Here is a 16,633-nt window from a genome sequence, read left to right as displayed (position 1 = left end):
TTCAAAGTTAGAATTGTTAAGTTATAGTATTTCTATAACCTCAATACTAAAATGTAGATTTTATTTCTCTATATTTACTTTTCAATTTTTAGAATTGGTTGGAATTCTGCTTTTCAGACTTAGAATTATTAAGTTATGTTAGAATTATTAAGTTATGATATTTTTATAACCTCAAAACTAAAATATAGACTTTATTTGACTAGATTTACTTTTCAAGTTTTAGAACTAAAGTTAGAATTTCATAAGTTATTAAAGTTAGAATTGTCATTGAGAATTCAAAGTTAGAATTAGTTGAGATTGTGTTTTTCAAAGTTAGAATTTTTAAGTTATAATATTTCTATAACCTCAATATTAAAATATAGATTTTATTTCTCTAGATTTACTTTTCAATTTTTAGAATTGGTTGGAATTGTGTTTTTCAAACTTAGAATTATTAATTTATGTTAGAATTATTAAGTTATAATATTTCTATAACCTCAAAACTAAAATATAGACTTTATTTGACTAGATTTACTTTTCAATTTTTAGAATTAAAGTTAGAATCCATAAGTTATTAAAGTTAGAATTGTTATTAAGAATTCAAAGTTAGAATTGGTTGGACATTTAAATATTTCTGAACTTTGAAGGTCTATTTATATCGTATTTGATGTGTTTAGATAGTGTTTGATGTGTTTTATTATTACTTATGGTGATTTTATGTGTTGTAGCTCTTTTAGAATTAATTTGGAGCATTTTAATGCTAGTTTTGAGTTGCTTTTGGTACTGGTTTCTGTGCAGGTGTGTGGCTGCAGAAAATGCTGGAATTGAATGCAGGAAATTTTCCAGAAAACTGACACAGTCCGTCGATTTTATGGAAATTAATTTTGGAAATTTTCCAGAAAACCGACTCAGTCCGTCGGTTTTCTGGAAAATAATTTTGAAAATTTATGAAAAACCCGACGCATTGTGTCTGTTTTGTGGTTACGTTCCTGTGTAAAGGGAGAGACACAGAAAAATTATTATATTATTTCTAGCATGGAAAACGAAAGAGTAGAAGGGTAGTTCGTGGTTTTCAAAAGAAAGAAAAGCCACCAGTGAAGATTTCCCTTGGAAAAAGAAAATAAGAGAATACTCAGGTACATAAGGTTATTACTTTAGTAAGTAAGCATTGGATTTTATTGTAGAGATATGTATTCAAGTGTATGGGTGATGACAACAAAAAGAAAGTGAAGAGAAGGGGTAATGATGGCTAGTGGTAGGGTTGGACATAACAAATTGTTTCAAATTGTGAAATCTGCCATTTTTTTTCTCCCTGCAAATTCACGTACTGCACAGTGCTTCTAGTTTCTTTGCTCTTTTGAGTCTTTTCTTTTCTTTCTTTCGTTCCTTCTTTCTGCTTACTCTATAAATATTATTTATTTTGGGAGTTGGGGCAAGAACACATGCATATATATATATATATATATATATATATATATATATATAAATATATTATATAATTGTTTATTAATGGGATTGAGATACTATTTTCAATTTTTTTAAAAGAATTATGGAATTAATGTATAGAATGTTGAGATTTAGTTCTAAACCTAAAATTATAGGATTAGTTTTCCTAGACAAATTTAGACCATTTATTTATGTTATTGGATAGATTGATGCTACTAGAGTTTGTTGAAGAGAATTTAGCATTTCAAGAGAGGTTGTGTTCCGGTTATAAGGCAAGTGAAGCTTAAATTCTTAATTTACTTGTTTTTCATAAAAACACATGGTTTGTGTTGTATGTATGCATTTAAACCATTTAGGTTGTGTGAGTGGGCAAGCATGATCTAAATTGGATAATTTTCAAGTTTCTAAAATAATGACCATATGAGTACTTTAGCGTAATTTCGCTTAAATAGAGACTATTTATATAAATGTAAAGTTTAGAAGTGGTATTGATTGGATGTATGTTCCACTTATCATATCTTTAGAGGGGCACTTCCATAGGTCTCATTGATGTTTAGTGAGAGATAGATGCTAGAATTTTAAGTGACCCGGGTAAGATGGGGGTAAATAATGCTCTCTCCGGAAGACGGGGTAATACATAGACAAATACGTACTATATCCCGTGAGAATAGATTCAGATTCAGTTTAGTGCATCTATTGCTTGTCTAGGTAAGATGGGGGTAAATAATGCCCTCTTCGGAAGACGGGGTAAGACATAGACAAATACGTACTATGTCCCGTGAGCATACACTCAGATTCAGTGTATTTCATGTATTGCTCGTCCGAGTCAGATGGGGGTAAATAATGCCCTTATCGAAAGATGGGGTAAGACATAGATAAATACGTACTATGTCCCGCGAGCATAGATTGAGATTTAGAGCATTTCATGTTTTGCTTGTTTATGCTTCATGATTTCAGCTTTAGCTCCAGTTTTTGTATATATATAATATACTTGTACTGTGTAATTGCTTTTATGCATTATCAGGGATTTCAAAGACTTGCCCCAGGGGTAAGATAAGAGTGTCGATGATCTTGCTGGGTTTTTTAGACTCACGCTTGTTGATGTTGTATGTGTCAGGTGTAGTTAACGGTGACTAGGTTGCCAATACTTAATTCATTTCAGCTTCGTTTAGTCCAGTTCAATTGAGGTGAGCCATCATTAGATCATGACGGCCTCTTCTTCTTTAGTTGACTTAGTAGTATTCCGAGATACGGCTCGTACTTTTATATTCAGACTAGTAGTTCCATGACTTAGACATTTTTATGGGGTTTATGGGCAAGACTCAGTATTTGTATTTCGCTTCCGCACTTTTCTTTATATTATGAGACTTTGCGTATTATTCATTTTATTCGTTAATTTTCGCATGATTAGCTTGGAGGGTTCGCCTTATGGGTAGAAGTTCGACAGGTACCCGGTCATGACCTGAGCGTTAGATTTTGGGTCGTGACAAAATTGGTATCAGAGCGCTAAGTTTCAATTTTTTTGGAGTCATGGCACGGTGTCTAGTAGAGCCTTGCGGATAGGTACAGAGACGTCTGTACTTATCTTCGAGGGGCTACATGGACATTTTAGGAAAGTTTCCCTTCTTTCATTCCTCCCTCGTGCTATAAAGCTTGAAGTATAGAAAATGGTACATTTAGTGTTCTTCCCTACGTTAGGTGGGAACACGCTCAAGTATTCAGGCACTAGCGACTAAGAATATTCTCCAAGATTTTACAAAGAAGTTTGAAATGATTAGAGGTAAGCCTAAAAGATAGGCTAAAATATAGAAGATGACTTGAGTAGACTACTAGACTACAAGGCTCGGAGAAGTATCAATTGTTACTATACAGATCTGGAAGACTCTATGATTTGAGTTAGGTTCTAAAGATAATATCTCTTTATATTTCTGGAAGTAGGAGCAGAGTTTCAGTTAGCTGAGTGACAATTTTGCCTACACAGTCAACAACATAAATAGCAAGGCTACGAGCAAAACGACCATAGTTCATACATGTTATACTTGAGAAAATGTGGGCATCATTAAGTGAATTTCCTTAAGTGTGTAAACGGTAATAGAAAATGGAATTTCAGAACAGTTACAAATTAAGACCACGATCTTATGTCACAGTCATAAAAGCTGACTATTATAACACAATGAGGAATATCATTTCAGTTCAGCGTATCCAATTGGTTATGTAAGGCTATCGAGAATGTGATATACGGAGAATCAACATGGACATTTCAATCGTCACGACTTCCACAGGGGAGAATCATATTGGCCTAGTACAACATATTTTAGTTTGGGTTTTGGAGAGTTCCCGACTATTTAGCAGCAGAGACGATAAACCTTCGAGAATTTTGCACTTCAAAAGGGTGTGTTAAAGAGGAGTTTCATCTTTTTAAGTTTGTGTGTTGAATACACCACAGTTATGTGATATCATACCTAATTAGGTTCTTTGATTTTGATTTATCTTCAGAGCACGGGTATGATTTCCCTCATAATCACCAGTGCGTTGAGAAGCTCAGCATAGCAGGGCACTTTTGCCACTGCAGTTAGATTTGCATTGAGCGCTAGGCTCAGTATAGTAGGGATTTTGTTTTGCACCGCAGTTAGATTCATATTGAGCGCCAGGCTCAGCATGGTAAGGCATTTTTTTCCATCGTAGTTAGATTATAGTTGGGCGCCAGGCTCAGTATTGTGGGGCATACATGCCACTACAGTTAGCTATCTATCAGGATCAATAAGCTGTATAGTGCGAGACTTGATATGGCGGAAAACACCTTCAGTTATAAAGTAAGACGTTGAGCATGAGACTTAGTGTACCAGGACATGAATGCCGATTCAGTTTGAGTGAGACTTGGGGTGTAGGTAATTTGTACACATCAACAACATAAAAGTCGATTTACAGAACTTTACCATTTATTTCAAATGTAAAGCACCTATATGTGCTGCACCTAAGTTCTTTGACCATAAAGCACCGAAGAATCTGTGCTTCTACATTCAATTGCTGCATTCTGAGATATTTACCAAAACAAGAATTCCTGAACATGTCCAACTGTGGGTCTGTTAGTTTGCTTCTAATAGCTTGCATTACATTAACATTCGTGTATCTACACATAGATGGTACCACAACAGGGTGCTTGGTAACAAAAAATTTAGATACCTAAAACAGCATGCCAAAAAACACATATCATTGACAAAAAATAGTGGACACAATGAATATATATGAATATACTGAAAATATAATGACATAGATAGCTAAATTTTTTGGCATGCTGTTTTAGGTATCTAAATTTCAACAATACATATATATGAATATACTGAAAATATAATGACATATATTGACTGAATATGTAAATTACAGATCTGTAATAACTGTCAACAAAATATACACAAATATACTTAAAAATCTTAAAAATTACACTTATGGTGACGAACAATAAACACGAACTAACTAAAGAAACATGTGAGAAAAATAACAATACAAAATATACTTAAAATGCACATAAAATGTAGATCTGGTTAATTCACAGATTTGTAATAACTGAACTAAAAAATACAAACGAAATAAATATACTGAAAATACAACATAAATATACCTCTGCATCATCATCCTCATCGACATTATGTTTGGTTTTAGCAATTTTTTGCCCTTAACATTAGCAACATTGTTACCAGTCTTTCTCTTCTTTTGTATCTCCATTTGAGAAACCTTTTTCACTTTTTCTCGTTGTTTACTCTTCGAATCAATAAAATTAGCAAAACACCTAGGATCGTTAATTCTTTTTGAACAATTCTCAGCATAAGAGCCTGCAATGGCAGTTTCATGTTGAGAAATTCCCAAAGAAAAATTAGGAATCTCAAATTCGGTTCTATACCTCTATTCCTCATCGGAGTAGAAGCTTTCTTAGCCATTTCACTTGAATCTAAGAAAAAACAACCAAGAACAAACAGTGATAATTAATTATTTAGAGTTGCATTCTTAATTCAAACGAAAAAACAAAAACAAAAAAAAACCCAAAAATATAGGCTAAATACACGGTGAAAATTAAAAATCAGTATAGAATCTTACCTTTTTTTTGGTAATTAGATTTGAATTATGATTGAAATTAATGAGTAGTTAATTAGATTTAAACAAGGAAGTTGAACTATCGTAAAATTGATTTGAAATTGGAGGAAATTAAGGGATATTGTGCATAATGACGTGTATTTGGGGGGATAGGAGAGAGAGACGTTTTTTTTGCTTAAATTTAGGGGTGTGAGAAGTTATCAGATGAGTGGTAAAAAACTGGTAGCTATATGAAGTAAATATGTTATATTTTAGCTACTAAATATAATTATTGTAAAATTTAGTTATGTTTCATGAATAGGTAATAATATAAGCTATGCCAAGTAAATTTTACATTATTCAAAGTGATATTTAATTACTATTTGCTTTATGAAGAATTTGTTAATCCATTTAATTATAAGATGGGAAATCTACATGGTTTAACTAACATTAGCCTTTATTTTTATCTAGTAGCTATACTTTAATTTATTTACATCTCGTAGCTAAAAGGTGTATATCAATTACACTCAATAACTAAAACATACAAATAGGTTAAAATAAAAAAGCAACCCCTGTATCCACATTTTTTTCTCTCCTCCCTTCCTTCTCTCTCTCTCTAATCTCTCTCCGTATGTCCCCTGCATCCACATTTTTCTCTCTCCTCCCTCCCCTCTCTCTCCCTTCCCTCTCTCTTTAAGCTCTAAGGCTCCCACTTTGTCGTGAAATCGGCGTAACTTATAGTAGCACCTTTGAATTAGAAAGATTCCTGACTGGTACCATTAGTTTTTAATTCCCTACTTCTTCTTCATCTTCTTGTTGCTCGTATTCTTCATAGAAATTAAGCTTAGATCTGTGAGTATTTCTCAGATCGGAGTATAATGGTGTTATTGTGGCTCAAATCTACTCGGCGGTGATGGGAGTGAAAGTGGCGGTGATTTGTTTTTTTAATTTTCTGGTTGTTTAGTTGTTTTCAACAAGCATGGTCGGTATTTTCTCGTCGCTGGTAATATCAGATCCGGTCCTTTTCCGGTGACGGATTTGGAAAATAGTGTTTCTTTTATGAGTATATTCATTAATTTTTAGCATACAATACAATGTATTCATTAATTTTTTAGCATACGATTCAGTGTTTGGGGTGTATTTTATTTCTTGTATTTCATATTTGAGTGTATTCGTTAATTTTTAGTGCAAAAATGTGTTTGGGGTGTATTTTTGTTTCTTGTATTTTGAAGGATATTTTTTTTGTATACAACTAATTTTAAATGTAATAAAGTGAATCTAATATAAAAGTAGTTACAAATGAATATAGTTAAGTTTAATACATTTGATTTGAATACAACTTAGTTGAGTACATCTAACTTGAATACAACGAAATCTTACTCAAACAAATTTTGAATACAATTCGATTTTTGAATACATTCTACTGTAGTGTGCGAATACGATCAACTGTAGCTACGAAATGTAATTAGCTAAAATGTAGCTATGCCCAAGTTAAAACCCCTAAATATTAGTCATTTATGTAAAATTTCCTTTTTAGATTATGCACAAAAATGAATCAAAAAATGCAAAAAAATGAGAAAAAAGATAAATAGAAATGTTGGTCATAGAAAGATGTCACATCACCTTATCTATGCCTAACTTTATTATATGAATAGATTTGACTCTTAGTACATACTACTATTAACCAATCTTACTCTATTTTATGATTCATTTCACCGTGAGGTCTCTTATTAGGAAAACAAATTTATGTGGCCTAAGGGTTGTGTCAACTTGAAAAATAATTGCACTTATGATGATTAATGAATACAAATTGAATTGGATTCTTTTGCTAATTAATTGGTTCAAAGATTTAATTACTTGTAGTCAATATTAAAAGAAATAGGCTAGTAGGGATCTTAGTAGCTCCGTTGGTGATTACTTGAACTTTCACGTTGGTGAGATTTTGAATCCTCACGTTGTCATCCCCTAATTTGTAATAAAATGAAAAAAGAGTAAAAAAAGTTGTTTAAAAAAAATAGGTTATTTTTGTCGATTTTAATTCTTAATATTAGTTCATCCCAAATTCTATATATTTAGCTACAAAAAACTCTATTTTCAAGGATAAAGGATCATCGACGTTTCACTTCGAAACTGTGTGTTTGAGAAACAATTTTTAGTATTGTTGACTTCTGCCAACATTTCTCTCTCCCTTTCTCTTTTATTTTCTTCACAGTTTTCTTAGTTAAAATTATTCTAATTAAAGTGTGCAGTTTTTAAATGGTATTAAAAAATGATAGTGGCAAAAATGTAATATTGTTTGAGTAGAAAATGAGTTCAAATATAATTATACGCAGTGGAAGTGTACTACAGTTCACCAATATAGTTAAAAATAACATGAAGGAAAATATAGTTTTTACATTATTCAAATAAGAAAATAATTTTTATAACGTAAATCTTGTGATTTAAAGTCTTAAAATTACGAATACATAGATAGTTCAAATAAATTAAAAAAAAATCATATAAGGTAAAATCCTAATTGGTCTTAAAATGTGAACTTTGTGGCTTTTACTTTCACAATTTTTGGTCTACAGATACACGTATATGCATATAAAAAAGTGCAATAATTTATACATAGGTTGTTGCTTAAGAACAGATAAAAATAAAAGTTGAATACAATATCCACATTCTACTTTTGACTTTTGACGCACCATTCCAAAGGTTTTTTTTTAACAAATAGAAGCTGAAATTTGGCCACTATATATGTAGCAAATCCGAACAATTGATTGAAAACTTACCTACATATTACACTTTTAGTTCCAGTACGGTCCTAGAGTTGGGAAAATTTCCTTATACTGTATATATTTTCCTAAGTTAAGGTTGATGCTAGAAGCCTAGAAGTATTCTTTGTCCAAAAACTTTAAAAAAGAAAAGAAAAGAAAAAGAATATGGACGTATTGGGTAGATTCCCATAAAAAACTCTCAAGAAAGTACAAACGTTTTATAATATAAAAAGGAAAGTAGAAACTAGAAAGGCAATAATAATAGAACTCCATAGCCGTTAGGTTTCTCTCTCACCTTTCAGTAGCCTTTGCTGCAAAAACATTGAATTGCACCCCCCAAAAAAAAGGCAATAATAATGAATGCCCTATATATTTAAGCTGAAAAAAGGGTTTGCTAAACATTAGAATAGACATGGTCATGACTACAGCCGCCTTCCACGAGGAGAAGAACATCAAGTCTTCTAGAAAAATACCTTCAATTCCTCAAGAAATAATTTTTGATATATTCTCATGGCTTCCTGTCGAGTCCTTGATGCGTTTTAAATGTATCTCCAAATCTTTTAACTCCCTTGTATCTAAATCATATTTCGTGGATATTCATCAATGTCACTCTAGGACTCGAACCAAATTTCTTTTGCACGAATGGGATCTTGTTGCCGAAAGGAACTTCTATTACACTATTGAGCAAAATGAAGATGGAAAAGCCTCTCGTCTTCGTATTGAGGATTATTTGGATGGACTCAACAATTTTGATATGAAGCGGGACCCTGTGGAGTGTGTAAATGGTTTGTTCTTATTCTGGCGCATGGGTAGGCACCCTGCTGTGATTTGCAATCCCAATACTAGAGAAGTAAGATTTCTTCCCGGAAATCCCTATACATACGATCCTGGTGAGTGTCTTTATTTATTAGGTTTTGAACCAGAAGAAAAGGTTTATAAAGTTCTTTTCTTAAAATATGTTGTAGTTCAGGGACACCTAAGAAGCTGGGTCTTCAGTTTGGGCATAGAGGAATCATGGAAGGAAATTGAAAGCATTCCTTATTTTTATTGTCAAGGGAGAAATGTTTGCATTAATGGAGTTATTTATCAATTGACTTGTTCTTTCCGAGAGACAAATATAGTTGCATTTGATATGAAAACTGAAAGTTTCAGAACTATTGACTTGTGGAAAGTAAAACCTCAATACAGATGTTATTGTGACCTAATTGAAGTGAAGGAAAAATTGGCAGTACTTGAAGATACATTGATTAATGGAGAAACTAATTTGTGGATCTTGGGAAATGGTCAACATGAAGGATGGGAGAGGCATGTCATCATTGGATTTCCCATGGAGAGCCCTATAAATCATCATTTTTTGTTCCAGACGTATGGTGGGAAGATTATATTTGTTGCTAGAAAGAAGTGTGATGAATTTATTTATTTATGTTATGATGTCACAAGAAAAAGTTTGAGAGAACACAAAATCAATGGATTTTGTGAAAAGGGTTTGATTCAAGGTATATATAAGTGGGCCGAAAGTGTTTTCCCATTGAAAGACAATTGCAACGCTCATCAAAAGTTTTAAGTAGGGGAACAATGGTACGGTTCTGATGGTTTTTTTAATAAAATTCATATTATATTAATTTTTTAGTTATTTTATATATAGAATTAAAATTAGATTTTTTGAAACTGTCTCATCATCTTGGTTTCTCTTCGATATTGGTACGATTAGATTAATTTTTGATATTTTTTTATAAAAAGAACATCAGACACTAGTAAAAACTAAGACAACGATATCATGGAACAAGTTTTAACTAATGACTTGCATTGATTATAGTGCTTTTCTATATTTTTAATTTCTTGCTTGTTTGTTTGTTTTTCTTTTTAATGTTGCATAGATTCGATATTTTACAATACCGAATAAAATTAGCATTTCGAGATGTCCCTTTCCTTTGAAAAGGGCAAAGAGAAAAAGATTTTCTTATGTATCAGTAGCATCTCTTTATTTGTTTGTTCTTGTAGCTAGTATAAGTATATTGCGCGGAAAGTATTACGTATAGGAAAAATATATAAAAAAATATTATCTTGTTTGCTCGATCATATTAACAAATTATTATTTTAGCAATTGTGAAATTTAGATTACAAGAGTTGTATGGAGTATCCGTTGCCATGAATTCACTTAAATATTCAAGCAAACATACAGCAATGCTGTGTAGACATTGAAATTTACACATTGGGAAAGCACTAGCAGCAAAAAATAACACAGATATAGAGAGAACGAGAGGGGTCGATGTTATTGGTAACTAGGTAAATTATCCGCGCTTCGTGCGGTCTTGCACGGCCTCATTAAGCTTACGTATGTGCATTCTCTATTAAGTCGATCAATACAGATAAATTAACGGTATTTCATTGATTAAAGTTTTAGCAAATGTCTTAACAAGCTCTAATGAATACCTGTAATAGTTTTATTATCCTTTTTTTTTTTTTTTGTATACAAAATATAGCAACTGAGGATGTTACTCTGTGCGTACCAATTTATCTCAATGTGTCCGAATTGTATTTTGTTTTTTTTTTGTTTTGTGTCTAGTGCTTCGCACGTATGTGGTGTGGCGCTGCACTGTCAGTTACATCCTTCATATAGCCGGATTGGAATGGCGACATTAATTAATTTAAATAATTACACACTTATTGTTAGGTATAGCCTTTTCTGTTAGTGTGTCAAAGTCGTTGCACATTAGTTCATTAGTTGTATCTAATGTAGATGGGATACCCCCAAATGTATTCTATAATGAATAGCAACCTCTAAATATAAACATTTGTATGTTGTATTGGCAACAAAAACCAAAGGAAATAAAATTGTATTACACCCTTAACACTTTATCAGAGAACGTATTACATATTGCACATCAATGATCTTTTTTTGCCTTTACTCCGACGTCTATTGTCCAATTCATTTCAACAGTTGTAGTGTAATGTATAGGAATAATCTATTATGAACCACATAAATTCCGACTTGTATAGAGTTAATCGACATATGTATGCCTAGTTATCTGCTAACACGGCACTGTAAAGTGATTATAATTAATTAAGCACTTGTTATAAGATTATATAGTAATGAATATTGGTAATTGGTCTCTTCAACTCTCTAACATACGTTCTGGAATACTTCTTTGTATACAATATTTTTAATGAATGCAGGGTCTTCTATGTCATCGTTCGCATTCAGTATTGTTAATCCTGATCTTGTTGTTGCTTTGGATACAGCTACACATAATTGTCCATGGGTGAATACCAATTTCGGAAGATACAGTCCGACTTGGTTAAGAGATTGTCCTTGACTTTTATTGATTGTCATAGCGTAACAGGGTGCTAAAGGAAGCTGTCATCTCTTAAGCTTGAATGGCCATTTTGATTCGGTAGGCGACATAATAATTCTTGGAATTGTTAATCTAGAGCCAATGTTCTTCCCTAAAATGATGTTAGCAGTGACAGACCATATACCAAGATTCGTGACGATCAATCTTGTTCCATTGCATAGACCTTCTGTTTGGTTTATATTTCTAAGCAGCATTACTGGAGTGCCCACTTTCAAGTGTATGTCATGGTTAGGGATGCCAGGAATTCTTAAGTTGTTAAGAAATTTAGTTGGGTACAAAATTTCTTCATCGTTTGTGTTCACGCTTGCTTTGCATACATTGTCAGCGCTAAAATATGTTCTTCCTTCACCCGATATCATTTTCATAATTGTCTCGTTCAACTCATGTACCATTTCATTTTTTGGTGTCAGTATTTCTCGTTCTTTAAAATATCCTGGGTCATTGTACTTCTGCAAGAGGGATGGATAAACTGCCTCAATAATCGAACATATTGGATTATTAGACGTGTTGATGCGTACATCCTGAGGTATTTTAATAAGCTCCTTCTTGCTATCATCGTAAAATGATCCATCTCCTACTTGTAACAACCATTTGTCGAAATCTGCAAATTTTATAGCCTCGGACGGACTTACTTTACCACTACGTAGTCACATATTTTGCTTCAATTCATAAATTGTGAAAAATGGCCACAAGTATGAAGAGTTTATCAATGCATCAACAATATCAGCTCGTGTACCCTTTGGAATAACTGGTAGTATTTGCCGAAAATCACAACCACAGACAACTGTAAGTCCTCCAAAAGGTTTGTCTATGCTATTTTCATACATCACTCGGAGGATATCTCTCAAAGTCTTGTCCATGGATTCGAAACAAAACTTGTTGTGCATTGGTGCTTCATCCCAAATAATCAAAGATGTTTACTTTAGTAATTCTGCTAACTGGCTGCCTTGTTTGATTTCACAAGTTGACTCAGCAGTGACATCCAAAGGGATATGGAAGCGGGAATGTGCTGTCCTACCATTTGGCAATAACAAAGCTGCAATTCCAGAAGTAGCAACGGGGAAAACTATTCTTGATTGTGATCAGAGCTTCGAAATAATTGTATTCCATAGGAATGTCTTACCAGTACCCTCATGTCCATTTATAAAAAATAATCTTCCCTCATATTTCTCAACTGATGTTATTATTGCATCATAGGCTATCTTTTGGCAATCATTTAACAAAGAAAATGTTGTTTCATGTACTCTCTTTAGCTCGTCTTTGTCATAGTCTAGCTCCTCATTGATCAGACAATTTACTACATTGCGTAGTAAAGCTGAATCTGGAATTGGCATTCCATCTATGTCTTGCAAACTTTTACCCATCTTTAACAGTATGCTTTCAATCTCGAACAATGTATATGCTTCAATTTGTTCTTGACTTAACAACAAAATTTTCATTCGTAATCTCTTTCTCTGCAATGTGGGTATGTCTTCTGATAGTATTTCATAGTTGTTTTTCCAAACCATGCTTGAATCAAATACCTGACAGTGGATAAGTATCGTTACAAAGAGATGTCTCAACTCATTTCCCGTGGCCCAAATTGATGTGTCAGCCAAGCAGTCATTCCATTCTTTATCATCATCTAACAATCCTAATGCGTAGCATTCTTCTCGGTAAGTTTTATGCTTGACTCCATTAATTGTTCTGATGCTTTCGAATGAGGTGCATCCTTTGACAAAATTAAGCAGCATTCTCATGTAAAATCACTCTCCATTTGCAGGATGTGCGATGTACTAAAGTTGTACCACCAGTTTTGTTTGCGACGCAAATGTGAATCTTGAACCTATGTTTATACAATATGTTAGGTTATTCAGCAATTTAAAATGGAAGTTATATTATTTATTGCGTTCTTACCTCATCAATGGAAACTTGCAATCTGTTGTGCAAGTGGGGCATGTATACACACCATTTGCAGGTTTGATTTTTTTACGACAAAAGTTGCACGAAATGTAATACCAATCGAATGAGTTGTCAATTTCTATGATCTTGACCCGTGTCGTAACAATTCATTCCTAAATTATAAAATAACCAATTATATATTACATTATTGTGATAGATTTGTAATTTCCAAAATAGAATCCAGCATAAACAGTTTAATAACCTGAATATCAATGCTCCACTCCAATTCCAACAATTCACAAATGCTCATCTTATTCTGAAACATTTGTTCCTCTATTGGAAGTGTTTCAACATTAGCACTTTGTAGAGTTTCCACCCCAACAGATTTATTGGAAAACTTTTCTTTTAGAGAGTTGATGTAATCAATTTTCAGATTAACATATATTTTACTTGCACACGTGGTTGCAAAAGTAATTTCTCCTGTAAAAAAAGACTCCACAAAAACATCGCTTTATGATTACGTTTGATGTTTATAGGGGAAAATTGCAGGAAGTAATTTAAAATCGAAAATAGATACCGCGGAATTCTTTTAATATGGTTGAAGTAACAATGATTATGTATGGGCCAAATTTCGTCTTGTACAAGTACGGATCAAATCACATTCTTCCTATAAGGCGACTTTTGATTTGATAGAGCTATACATGAAAAAGAAGAACAAAATATTTTACTGTTAAAATCCTTCTGATTCATGTAGAATGTCATATGCACAACAAATGTCAAAATGAAAAATAATGTAACGGGAAAGTAATTATATTTTATGAAGAGACCAAACGCAAGGCACTTAAATGAGTTAAGTGGATTACTAATCAGTAAGAATCTCGATGTCTCTTTTTTTTCCATTTTGAACCAACACTCTCTATGTTACCGATGCCGCATAAGCAACCTACCACATCTGCAACATGAATTGGGAGAAATGGTAAGTTCAGAATTATTTTGTTCTTTGGATGCCGGATGACCAAGCTTTGATGTTAATAAGGATACCTGATAATGGTGTTGTTATTCACCCTCGACTGAATCATGTCCGGTTGAATAAATTGAAATCCATTTTACAGGAAGACGAACAATATCTTCCTGTTGTTTTTGGACAACAATTATTCGAAGGAAAGTAATTTTGAAATTACTTGACACTGGTCTATATACACCACTATTGTCAGTAACTTTGAAGTACCGAATAATAATGACCGATCTTTCACTCAACTTATCTCGAAACCTGTTTACTTGATTCTTCCATATGACAGTGTGCATTAGATTATCCTGATAAAACGCAACCATAAAGTGTTTTTACAATAACTGATTTCAAAATACATGTATGAAAAAGTTGGAAGCGTATATTACTTGTTCGTCAATGAGTATGAGGTCTAGGCTAACCAGATCTGTTATATCCCGTATTTTTATACATTGGGACAACCCGGATTAACTATGATAATTTAGGGCCAAGACTATTACGGGATTTGAAGTCGGGATTTTTGACCTTTGATTTTATTTTGAGACATAAGTTATATATGAAATTGTTGGCATTGAACACTTAGGAAAAATTGGGACCACAATTCATAAATTGGGAATTTAAAAATCTTGCACAAAAGGCCATGGTGGCCGTGTATATTGAGATGGTCCCACACATTGTGTGGCCAAAGACACTTGTGGATATTATATGGAGACTTAAAAGATGAAAACTAAGTGATATTTTATCATTTCCCACTTCAACACTTAGAAAAAATAACAAGAACTTGGAGAGCACCATTTTCCACTGCTCACGGCCAAAGAGGGGGAAAAACCAAGATCAATTCAAGCCTTCCGAAAATTATTTCTTTGGTACAAATCAACTATTTTTAGGTCCCTAAGTAACGTGGAAGCATTGTTGGAGCGATCAAGTCATTTGTTTAAGAGATCGCAAACCCTAACCCCCTTGAGGAATTGAAGAAGAAAGGTAAGTGTGATCTTGTTTTATGTGTTGTGAACATTTTATTCATGCTGTAGTATGTTAATATGGGTGAAAATCATGAAATATTGTATGTTGGAAGTGGGTTGTGTGATGGGTGTGTTGGCCGTGTGAAGTGTGTGTGTTTTGTGTGGTATTGAGTTGATGAATTAGTTCCATGTAGCATGTTTGATTGTTGTAGGGTGAAGAAACAAATTAAAACCATCTAAAAATGTATATGTATAAAGTAGCCGTGTATATGGCCCCCAAAGTTGTAGCAAAGGATGAATCAATATCGCTTAGCGTTTTAATTGTCGTCGTTATGAATTCTAGTTTGGAATTGAGCGTTTGATAACTCAAGAATGATGCTGTAATTGTGTGGGATGATTTGAGGCTTATTGTGCATTTGACGTAATTTGTATATATATGAAAAAATTATATCGTTATATTGTGGATTGTTGATGCAAATCATGAATTGAAATTGAGAAGTGTGGCATAGGGGCTGCTCTCGGTTTGGGGCTGTTTTCGGCCAACATTGGATTAAATTAGTGGATTGTTGGAAAAATTATGTAAACTGTTTAGAATGTTCTTGAATGTTGTTAGTAAGAATTCGGGTTGATAATTGAATGTATGAGCTATATGGTGGCTTAAAAGTAAGCCGTTGAAACGAATATTATGAATGTTGTTGAATGATGTAAAGGAGAGTTACTATTGCTATATTGATTTTTGGATTGGTTATTGGAGTTGCTAGTTTGGTTATTGTTGTTGTTGATTTTGGACGAGTTAAATTCTCGAGTTGGCCTATTTACAGGGGAAATGCTGCCGAATTTTCTGTAGAATTTAGAGTTAGTTTGGAATAAATGGCTTAAGTGCCCTTAGCTAATGTTTGACATTCGTTGGTGTATTTGTAGACCTTGGGGAGCCCGAGGCGTAGAATGGGATTAACTTAAGATTGACTAGCTTGGAGTGCGTACGAAGTATGTAAAGCCCAATCTTTCTTTCTTTTGGCATGCTTTAGTTTTCAATAGGCTAGATTATAAGCCTTGAGGAAAATCCTAAGATTCGAAATCCGAGCATGTTATGATCCTTGTACATACTCCTTGGCACTCTTATGTATGATTTGATGAAATATGAACCATTATGTCTTTGAAATAATCACTTTCAAT

The 16,633-nt window shown here is 33.1% G+C and overlaps 2 protein-coding genes across 2 annotated transcripts; one reads left to right on the top strand and one right to left on the bottom strand.

Annotated features, from left to right (window-relative positions):
• Nucleotides 1-8,664: 8,664 nt before the first annotated feature.
• Nucleotides 8,665-11,569, top strand: LOC132619467 (putative F-box protein At1g32420). The gene is made up of 2 exons (XM_060334367.1): nucleotides 8,665-9,748; nucleotides 11,430-11,569. Exons 1-2 carry the CDS (start codon nucleotides 8,665-8,667, stop codon nucleotides 11,567-11,569), a joined length of 1,224 nt encoding a protein of 407 aa, XP_060190350.1.
• Nucleotides 11,570-11,613: 44 nt separating this feature from the next.
• On the bottom strand, nucleotides 11,614-13,347 carry LOC132619465 (uncharacterized). The gene is made up of 3 exons (XM_060334366.1): nucleotides 12,732-13,347; nucleotides 12,530-12,644; nucleotides 11,614-12,247 (listed from the first exon to the last, which is right to left on the bottom strand). Exons 1-3 carry the CDS (start codon nucleotides 13,345-13,347, stop codon nucleotides 11,614-11,616), a joined length of 1,365 nt encoding a protein of 454 aa, XP_060190349.1.
• Between the last annotated feature and the right edge of the window lie 3,286 nt (nucleotides 13,348-16,633).

The sequence above is a fragment of the Lycium barbarum genome, chromosome 11 (genome assembly GCF_019175385.1).
Source record: "Lycium barbarum isolate Lr01 chromosome 11, ASM1917538v2, whole genome shotgun sequence".
Classification (NCBI taxonomy): Eukaryota; Viridiplantae; Streptophyta; class Magnoliopsida; order Solanales; family Solanaceae; genus Lycium; species Lycium barbarum.
Note: the sequence above shows the minus strand (reverse complement) of the source record. Positions and strands in the feature narration are given on the sequence as shown.